Source organism: Musa acuminata, unplaced genomic scaffold, assembly GCF_036884655.1.
Source record: "Musa acuminata AAA Group cultivar baxijiao unplaced genomic scaffold, Cavendish_Baxijiao_AAA HiC_scaffold_1051, whole genome shotgun sequence".
Classification (NCBI taxonomy): domain Eukaryota; kingdom Viridiplantae; phylum Streptophyta; class Magnoliopsida; order Zingiberales; family Musaceae; genus Musa; species Musa acuminata.
The window spans coordinates 84185-95085 of record NW_027021265.1 but is presented as its reverse complement, the minus strand read 5'-3'; the positions used below and the strand labels follow the sequence as shown (position 1 = coordinate 95085).

The 10901-nt window shown below is 36.6% G+C and overlaps 1 protein-coding gene and 1 long non-coding RNA gene across 6 annotated transcripts; one reads left to right on the top strand and one right to left on the bottom strand.

Moving 5' to 3' along the window:
- Positions 1 to 46: 46 nt before the first annotated feature.
- LOC135665978 (uncharacterized) lies at positions 47 to 4041 on the top strand. Of its 5 annotated transcripts, none has more exons than XR_010509661.1 (6): positions 47 to 547; positions 1248 to 1569; positions 1659 to 1961; positions 2085 to 2223; positions 2300 to 2386; positions 2939 to 3247. It is a non-coding gene; the product is annotated as an uncharacterized LOC135665978 (long non-coding RNA). The 5 variants fall into 5 exon arrangements; XR_010509663.1 differs by having other exon boundaries at positions 52 to 547; positions 1309 to 1569; XR_010509660.1 differs by having other exon boundaries at positions 52 to 547; positions 1303 to 1569.
- On the bottom strand, positions 4005 to 8810 carry LOC135665977 (uncharacterized). The gene is made up of 7 exons (XM_065177440.1): positions 8322 to 8810; positions 7656 to 7903; positions 6018 to 6176; positions 5761 to 5917; positions 5512 to 5654; positions 5376 to 5411; positions 4005 to 4932 (listed from the first exon to the last, which is right to left on the bottom strand). Exons 1-7 carry the CDS (start codon positions 8395 to 8397, stop codon positions 4132 to 4134), a joined length of 1620 nt encoding a protein of 539 aa, XP_065033512.1. The 5' UTR covers positions 8398 to 8810; the 3' UTR covers positions 4005 to 4131.
- Between the last annotated feature and the right edge of the window lie 2091 nt (positions 8811 to 10901).

Here is a 10901-nt window from a genome sequence, read left to right as displayed (position 1 = left end):
TGCCCGTAAGTCTGTTGATGTTGGCATCAACATCAATTGAAGCTTGAAAACCATTAAAGTGTGTTTGGAGGTATAGATAAGGTAAAAACTTTAAAGCTTTAAATTCTTTGACGTGAATTCAAAACTCTTATGATGAAAGATTCTAAATCTATTGTTGGTTTTTGTTTTTAAAGTCTCTTCTATTGTGAACCAAATGAGGTCTTATGGTGAGAACCTAAAGATCAAACAGTTATAAAAAAAGTTTTATGGAGTTTATCTCCAAAATTTGATATAATTTCTACTACTATATAAGAAGCTAAAGATATAAGTATATTGTTTTTTGATGAATTAAGGGGCTCGCTTTTAGTTCATGAACAAAAAGTGAACATATCTTCAGATGAAACGTCAGAACATGTTCTTCAAATGAAGATAGATTAGAAGGATCAAAAGAAAAATTCAGAAATCAAATCTCAAGGGAGAGATCAAAATGGTAGAGGCTATGGACGATCTGACGCTCGAGGAAGGGGACGAGGTCAATCAAATGAGAGTTAGAGGAACTCCAATGAAGGTAACAAAGAAACTTTTAATGTTTTTGTAGTGCTTTGGATTCATACAAGAACACTTATTTATATTAGCCAAAAGATAGAGTATAAGTTTTTTTAAATAATGAAGAAATCCATCGTAGCCTAATAGGTCTGTTTACTCTCATCAATTTATCTTAATCTAAATTCTTATATTTTGTTTCATCTAATCTCAACTATTTTGAATCAAGAGGGTGTGATAAGATTAATTCAATGACGAAAAAAAGCAAGATGGACGAATTAAAATCTACTACGACAACAAGTCAACTATTGCAATGACGAAAAATCCTATCTTCGACGGGCATACCAAACACATCGAAGTTTGACATCATTTCATTTGTAAACTAGTTGATAAAGAAGAAATTCAAATGAACTACTATAATATTGAAGATCAATTTGTCGATATTTTTACTAAAGCTTTGGCTAAAGAAAAAAATTATTTTTTTCCGAATAGTTAGGATTAGATGAAACAAAAGTTAAGGATTTAAATTAAGATAAATAAATGAGGGTAAGGAGATCTGTTGGGCTATGGTTGATTTCTTCATTATTTTAAAAAAATTATACTTTATCTTTTGGCCAATATAAATAGGTGCTCTTAGATGAATCCAAAGCACTACGGATTGAAAGTACTCATCGTTGATTTCTTTAATATTTAAAAAAATTTGTACTTTATCTTTTGGCCTACAGATTGAAAGTACTCATCGTTCCTTTTATCTTCTTGATGGGTTTGTTATCGATGAAGGGTTAGAATTTGTTGAATTCAAACGGTCCATTTGATCGTTTGAACCAGATTTAAGGGTTTTTAAACCCTTTCTACCGCCTCAATTCATCCGTTGGAAAGAATTGAGTTGGGCGACGAGACAACTTCTCAATCGCATTCAGCAACCTGCTTAGTCCATAGATGTGGCAGCGACGTGGACAACAGTGCCTCAACCGATGACGGTGGCAACGTTAGAGAGTCAATCCCCTACTCGAGGAATCCTATCATTTTTTTTGGTGGTAGAACCAGGTATATCCATTGATCGATTCATTTTTATTTGATTCATTTGAATCTTAAAGTTTACTCATAATCTAACAATTCAAATCATTTCTTTCTAGATAATTCAATATCAACAGAAGGATGGTCTGAAATCTGTCACAAAGCTACTCCTCAAAGCTCAAAAAAGATATGTACCACTATTTTTTCACAATTTAGAATATTTTTTATGAAATTATACTAAATTTATATTTATTTCCAACTTAAAAACCCTAATCTAATTTTTTTTATTTTCAGATAATTTTAGAGCAATTTTTGGTCTTTTTTTTGTGCCGTCGGCATGCCCTGTCATGGTGACACTTGGCACATCGGCATGGGGTGGCACTTACCGTGTTGTCGATTGGCTGTCACATCGGTTTGGACCAGTAAGGCAAACCTTTGACCTGTCCATGTCGAGTTTGAGTTTTGTAGCTTGTTGCCTTGCAAAGAATTGTTTTCTTTTGATATGTTGTAAACATAGCAGCTAACACAAACATCTAATGTGACAGCAGGTAACCCCTGGTGCAAGCCTCCTTATCAAGCGATCCATGAGGCAAGCACTCCATTGATGACAGTTGTTTCCACAATATAAGCCGCCACCTGATCTATGTTACCACCAATCCTTGAGCTGAAACCTCTTGCTTAAAGGTTCAAGATAAATTTCCAATTCACCACAAAAAACTTCGGTAAAGGATATTTTGATTAACAAGTTTTTGTTTGATAGTCTTTTACAGAGAACTTGGCATGTAAAAAAAGTTGTCCACTTGGGGAATCATTGCTTTGCAGCAGCTCATTGTGTTTGATCAACCAGGTAAAAATGTACTGAAAGGCTGCAATTTGTTTACAAAGTGCTATCTTATTTACAGCATCATGTTTTAGTTAATGATCAGGCCTACTAAGATACCATGGGGGTGAATAACGGTTACACAACCGTGCCTCTAAACTGCATCAGCGTAACTAGTGTTTTCCATTCTGCTAATGCTGCATTTGTGCATGCTGAAATTATACTTTATATGTTCGCGGTGAGGATGCAAACTTGTTTAGTAGTCGACCTTCTCATGTTCCCTATTAGCCGTAGGCTTTTTAAGGAAATTGTCAGAAACCAGAAGGAACTTTTGTACATAATTTTTCTTTCCTTCTCCCAAGCATAAACCGAAATCTCACCCATGTCACTAGGCTGGACGTCATATGAAATTTCACTTGCCAAAGAACAATATTGTCCAAAAGGGAGTCTCTGTGGTTTTGACAAAAAAGAGCTATATACTCCTCATAATTTCATAAAAAAAAATAAAAAACTAAATTCATTAAGCAAGTGTGATATTGTTGGCATCTTTCATCATCTTCCGAGTAACAACTGCTGCAGGACACAATATATCACCATATGAAGCCCAGCTGTCCAAATGTCTTCCCCAACCTGAGCTGCAGCAAGTCTTAAAAGGATCTGAAAAATTGAACTGTCATATTTTAGGAGTCGAAGACAGAAGAAGCTACTGCAACTCAACTGACACGAAAAAAACTACATTAGCCGTGCAAACCCAGGGAGCCTGGCTTACAGTTAGATCTTGTGAGCACGACATTTTGGTAAAGCAGTAATATGGATCATCTGTAGAACAACACTCCAGTTGGATTTTTGTTAGAACTCATTTCTGATGCCAGGACAGCATACGTAAAAGGTACTGTATTCTTCAGTGGAGCGAGGTTTTAGTTCACTAAAGGAAGAAAAAGATGCAACACAGGCAGCTTTCAGATTTTGCTTCCACAAAGAGTCGTTTTCAGCATCAGTCGTTTACATTATTGGTGTCGGGGTCTGTTTCATTTTGAGAATTCAGCTGAAATCTCATGTGCTTGAGGCTGTTCCCTCAAATCTCTAGAACTTCATGAGAAGCCTTGTGATTACCATGTCCAGATTGGCAAATATTGGTACTAAGCTGGCGAGAGAGATTTCTAGCCTGGTACCACGAGCAAGATGAAGAAGATGATGTTCTAGGCAAAGCTGAAATGTTTGCTAGCCATAAACTTGTTCGAGTTTGGGTGCTTACGATGTAAGGCAGGTAATGCAACATAATTACATATCCACAGACTATATTGGCTTTTCCCAGTCACATGTTAGTAAGAATAATTAATTATTCACAGGCACCAAATCACGAATTCTCAGTAGCACAACGCGGGTTCATTCCGATCGTAAAACAATCCCAGAAGCCTATATTTCGGCTGATCATGAAACAAGCAAATGCTTCAGAAGGTAAACTGGAAAATGAATACATGCCAAACACGAAACACTTCGGACAATTGCCGGATTTCTTCATGAAACCTGTGCTTTGCCCATCCTGATATTGACGTACCATGGCAACTACGTCACTGAAACTTTCTTTTCTGAAAGAGAACTGCAAAATGTTTATTTCACATACCGACTATTCTGTAATGAGATATGACACAGGAAAAGATCCCACCTCTACATTAAGCTCATCTAGCAAAATCATTCCACAAGAAACAGTACAATAAATTAGCTGTGGTAATTAGGAAGTGTGTACATCACAAATAGAATTTGGGCTCGGGTTATTGTGTTTGAGCATGGTAAAATGTTATGCCAGGCTGTTGCAGGGGCCTATAACTAGGGGGTGCTGGCTGTTGAAGTGCAAACTTGGGTGGCTGTTGAGTTATCTGCATTGGCTGGTTCATGGTCAGTGGTGGTGGAGGTGGTGGCTGTTGAATCAAAGCCATCGGCTGTTGCTGCTGAGCTGAAGGTGATGGCCTTCCCATATTTATCATCTGAGGTTGAGGTGGTGGTGGTGGAGGTAGGGCACTGTAGGTGTAGGGTAGTCCAATCATGACACCTCCAGGGTGTTGCAGGTACTGTTGTGTTGAAACTGGGTACATACTGTACTGTGTCTGTGGTGCCGAAGCTTGGCTTTGTACAGGATTCTGCTGCAACAAAACCGCTTGAGCCTGATGCGGCGTTGGAACAACAATCGGTTGAACAGGTATGAAGGCAGTGGCAGTGGTATCGGAAATTGGCAAGGGCTTCTCGGCTTTTATCCTCCTATCTGGTGGGGCTGCAGAAAAGGAATTAGATGTAGTAGTCGTTGATGCAGCCAGACCTGCATTCTTGGCCTCCTCTGCAGCAAAGGTGGAAAGAACCGAGGTCATGATTTGCTGGGAATGAGTTGAAGCTGCAAGCTTATCGGCGACCTCCGCAGCAATTGCAGCAGCAGTCTTCTTTGGATCTTTGTCTGGTGGACTATTCAAAACTGGCTTTCGTGGTTCCGTTTTGGATGGTGGTTTGGTCGTCATCACAACTGGCTCATTGTTAAGCCTCCTCTGCATGTTGGCAGCCTCGTCAACCATGGCTTGGGCTAGCTGTCATTGGACAGATCTTTTCATCAGTAAAAGGAAAGCTAGAAGTGCAACTAAACAAGAGTGGATCACGTGCAACAACATTTGCAAGAGCAGGTTTCCATGAATCATCACTATTCCTACTAGCCATGGATGAATTGTTGTAAAGGGAAGGTCTAGCTCCATGCTATCCACAATTTCACTACTGCAAAGAAACCATCTGATGTTTTGCAGGCTACAAGAAGATTAATTGAGAATTTTATTGTGTGATGACCCTATTGCAAATGACCACAAGCAAAGACCATATCACCTGTACACTATGTTGGCTCAGAAATGCAACCCAACATTTAAACAAACACACATCATCAACATTGACAAGTAAACAATGACCATAAATTACAGCAGAACATGGTATTCCTATCATTTCTTTTTCAAGAAATTCAAGAAAGTAAAACCACATTACACACCTGTAGCTGTGTGCAAACATTCTCCAAGTCAGATTCCTGAACGAAATTCACAAACCAACAAACAAAATTCAAAAGCAGGTCCTTTTCTCAATAGACAAGCATAATTGACAAAGTTCCTATTTGAATACTCACAAACCTGTTCCGATAGTGCTTCTTTTAAGTGAGTCACAAGGGCTGCACGATTTGCTTCAATTAGCTTAAGCTTCTCAACACATTCGTTCAATGTTGCCTCTTCCACCTGTAACTCATTTGCCAATGACTCCCTGCGAGGATCTCCCTCTGAAGCAAAATTTAAACAAATAGTCTCAAGAGAATCAATATAATGTAATTGTGAAGGTACCAAATAAGGGAAACTTTGCATGCATGACCATTAGCAATTATTTACCATGATTACAGGCACTTTCGACATCCTTTTCCAATTTTCCAACATGCCTGACAGCAGCCTTGCATTTGTTCAAGTCCAACTCCTCACTGGAGTGTTCACTGAGTACATTGTGCAGTGCAGTTACAATTTTTTCTGCTGTCCCTCCTACAGATAATTTCTGGTATCATAACAATTGCATATTTAGCCATTTTCTTCTCAATTTGTATCATGTACATAAAAATACTTACAATATAGAATACAAAGGACTTTGATCTTACTATCTTTACAGATCGTGAGTCTCTCCTTATGATTTTGACAGAACTACGTGAGCGTTTTTTGTTCAATTCCAAGGTAGGTGGAGGTTCACTTCCAAGCATCAATTCTTTCAGGCCGCGTGCACGTGACCCGAACACTCTTCTTTGCTCCCATATATCAACCTATAGTAATTAATGATCCAGCCATGTATCAGTAGCAACATTCAATTTGGCAATCTTAACATACTTCAAATTCCACCTTTAGAAATGCAGAAATTCATGACATTCGTCATATGTTTACAACATTAAATTCTTTGTTAGTTCATATATAAGGTCCATCAGTGGCCCAAGCTATAAATTTTCTGACTATGGAATGATGACAATTTCACTACCATAGTGTCTCAATGATAAAAGTTTACAGAAAACAAAGCATATGCCATATACTTTTATCAGTTTCAGATGTTTCAGGTCACTGTTAAAATTACAAGGATGGCTAGTAAATGGCCAAGCTAGGCAAAATTGCTACTTCTAAAGTTTCAGCATTTATGTTTCATGGCAAAGCTCTTGAAAAAGCACTATCTTTGGTAGTATAGGTGAAGAAAGTGTACCTTGCCTTTTAAGGAGAACCTCATGAACTAATAAGTGAACTACATAAGATGCTTGATCAATAACACAATCAACGTAAACAAATGCATGTACCTATCTAGTTAAAATGCATGGGCTTATATAAAAAAAGAGACATCGGCACAAACAATCAACGCATTAATTGAACACATCGCAGATAGCAATGAACTAGAAAGTTGACTACAATACAATTATCTTCTTGTCAGGTGTACAGACAAATAGAAGAAGTCAAAGGAAATTAAATAAACTAGGATTTGAGTGTTCAACAAACAATCATCATATGGACAATATGCAATTAACTCCACCAATGGAATAGCAGGTCTTCAGCAGATGAATATGTCTACTACATTAAGCTTTTATACCAGCATTCAAAAAAACTGTTCGAGACACTTGACAGCATATTGGGCAAAAATAGGTGATTATGTGGAGAAATGGAAATGCTTAAACGAATATGGGTAATGCATTCTACCACAATCTGCGACAGCAGATGCAGAACAGCCTGTAAGCAAGTTCCATAATTACTGTGATGTCACTGGGCTACTCTTTTGAGTTCAGTTCACTGGATATAACTTTCGATACTGTCAGTCTTCATAATCTATTATATATTTTTTTATTTCTTTTTACATCTGTGTTCATCAAAGACTAGCAGCCACTTTAAAGAATCAGCATGGGAACAGTAAGCATAAAAAGGCAATTCATCAGGAAGAAAACAGTCATCATTCAAGGCTTCTGCTACTAGTGCTCCCCTAGAAAAATGAGAAATAGAGATATCATATAGATATACAAGAAAGCCCAACATGCCTTGACTAGTCTATAATATGAAGATTGTAAGCATGTTCATTCGGGTGTTCCTTTCTTCACTAGGTGCAGCAAGAAACACACATCACAACTTTGCAAACGAAGATAATGGAAGGTGGCATATTATCGAGGAGATATAATTCTGCGTTTGAAAGGATGACAAGCTGTGCAAATGAGAAAAAGAAATCTTAAAAGAACAATCATAACAAGTATGTAACCAAATCAGTAAATAGGACGAACCAGTCGGGAGACAACATTCTTCCCATGTTCATCACCATTCTCAAGAACATCCTTAAGTGCTGCCGGAAGAACCTTCCAAAATTCACTGACAAATTCAGTTCCAGTACGCTTGCTGTTCTGTAAGATATCATTGGCAAGATATAGAAAAGGAACCTTCTGTTCCTTTTGTGAACCATGGAATTGCTTATCCCAAGTTTGGATAACCTGTTCTGCATGCTTTCGGTGAAAAATACACCAATGCGACAAAGCTATGAATGAACCAAGTTAAGGTATCACATTCAGTTGTTGTAATCACCAGCCAAACATAAGGAGAAGACCACAAAAGATCAACCAAATATGAGCAGTCAGAAAAAGATAAATATTGTCACAGTAACTACTAAAATGCAACTTCTCGCCTGCGGTAAGATGGAAAATCAAGATCCACGAACCAGAAGCTAAAAGATCAGCTCAAATAGAAAATTGTACTCCGCATTAGTGATAGGGCACTGAAGCCACAAAAAATAAATGTTTTGAAACACCACAAGTTCATGACTGACAAGAACAGCAATCCATCCAATTTTCCTGCTTTATGCACAGCGAAGAAAAGCTACACCTACTTTTGAAGATGCCAGGAGACAAGCGTATTAAATTGACTAAAATATGCATGAAACCGATTGGAAAGGATACTCTCGATACATTGCTGAGTGCTGTTGAGCTTCGAAAGCTTATCCGCCAGTATCTGCTCATGGAAAACACTATTCATCCCACCCCTTCCGTCTATCCCACCGAGAAACCCCCACCAACACTTCGGATCAGTAGAAACCCTAGAAATATCTGCAAACTCGAGCACCGGAAAGGCCACAAGATTCCACCTTGAGTCTTAAACACAACGAACTCGCCCAATTGAGCTACTAAGAACAAGAAAGAGGAGAAATTTTCCGGAGCAAGTTCGATTACGGGACCCGAACAAACAAAATCATCACCAGTAGAAAGCAAAATAAACCCTAAGAGGAGGGCGGATCGAATGCGAAACCGCGTCTGGTCTCCGGCACTGTCGAGCCCGCCCGCGTTAGATCGGAAGAAGTGGGGGGAATGGGACGAGGAGACAGATCCTAGCTAGGGTTTGGGGGTTGCTCTAACGTTTGCCTTCTCCCCTTTGGTCGCGTTTTTAACGATAATCTTCCATTTTAGGAACGGACGGGAGGAATATAACGGAGAGCGCTACGCGCACCGGAGTCTATATCGGTATCGGCAAGCATATCAACGGCCGCCCAAAGCGGTCTCTTTTTGGTCCCATTCGATCAGTATTTCTCGACCGTCGGATTTTGATCGTAAGGTGCGCACTTCAAAGCACGTTTGGAAAAATAGGGAATTTATTATTAGGGAATATGATCAACAACAAAAGGAGGGAATATATATATATATATATATATATATATATATATATATATATATATATATATATGTCTTTCATGGAGAATATGTATCACCAAATATAAGGGCCTTCTACATATGTCTAACCATTTTTCATCATGATTACCAGTAATTATTTGAGTTAAAGACTCATATGAAATATAAAATCCTAAAATAATTTATATATTTTTAGCATCATAATGAATCATAAAAAAAAACACACAAATTAGAGTCTCACTAACAATCAATGATAAATTAAAAGGATACACAAAAATATTTTTGGCTTTACATGGATATATATTATCGGATGATTTTTCGATCTAATTTTGTGGAGAAAATTAGTCAGCTTATTATCTATTTTATTGAGAAATTTCATGGGAAAAGTTGTTATTATTTTGAAGTATGACAAAACTTTCATAATTTTCATCCATTTATGGTACTCATATATTAGATTATGATACATACTCACACAAAGTCGAGAACCAAAATTTGAGTTGAATTTGTTATTTTCCTAAAAAAATATTATTATTTTCTAAAAAGATAATTTCTATTAATTAAAATTTTGATATAATCATACAAATCTCACATATGAACTACGTGAGATTTGAAAATGATTTTTTGATTTATAGGATTGATTTTGCATTGCGTAGATTGAAATTTTAATGAGTTATTCTTTAAGATGTTGGTTTCTTTCGATCTTAATCGAATGATATAATTTAGGTCTGTCCATTATAACAATTTTTATGGTAAATGTGCATAAAACTACTCATGTTTTATATGGTAGTAATATCACTATATAATTAAGGATTGTTCCCCAACAATGGACACCATATATTAAATTCACATCTCTACTTGTATATTAAAATCATTAGCGAAATATTTGTTATTCTATAATAATTAATTCTACTTTTTTGCCATAAACATGCTATATATAATTAATAAAAAAAAATTAAAAATTAAAAATATATGATCACCCAGAGTTAACTTAAACCTATACCAAATCTAAATAATATGATAGGTATAACACAGGATTAAACTTCATCTGTCAATCATATAAGGAAGTCTTCCACTTAGAGTCAAGCTTTTTCTTGCATCTTTTGTCAATGTTAGGGTCAATCTAATTGCAAGGGGGGGATTCTTTGATATCTAATTGAACTCAAAAATATAATCCAACCTTTTCATCCCTCATCATATCTAATATTTCTGAACATTCATCTTTCTGTACCATTGTGGATAGTCCACAGAGAGTTGCTGTATTTAGGTGTCTGCACCTGCACCAGCATAAAGAGATGTTGCAAGTCTTGTCTTGCTTGTGAGGATTATTCTTCTATTTTTCTTCCCCTCAACCCTTCATATTTATAATGATAAAGATAAATGCAGTGTTTCATCTTCATTAGTTTGGTGAGAGGTGTTGGTACAGCAAAGAGGGTCCCAAGATGTTTCTAAATAATGTCAGCCCAACTCAAGCTATTTAGTATCGAGTATATTAGGAAAGGATATTTTTTGACCCTTTAATAGTTGCAATTTTCTTCTCAGTTAAGTAATGAAACTTAATGTTTCTTTCTAAATAAAATATCACATATATCTTAAGGTATTATTATATCCATAGGATTCATCCAAAATAGGGTAAGGATGGAAGCATAAATGAGGATAGGGATTAATTTTTATTATATCTTGTATTTGTATTCAGACTCATCATCATATTAATGAGTCAACCATGCACCTAATTCAAATTAGGTTGTGATTGCGAGTCGGTGCCAATCGTTTGATTCCATTGAACCATATGATATAATATTAATAAGTATTATTATTTATGTTAGGAGATCTTTGTATTTGAGTATTATTATAATATAT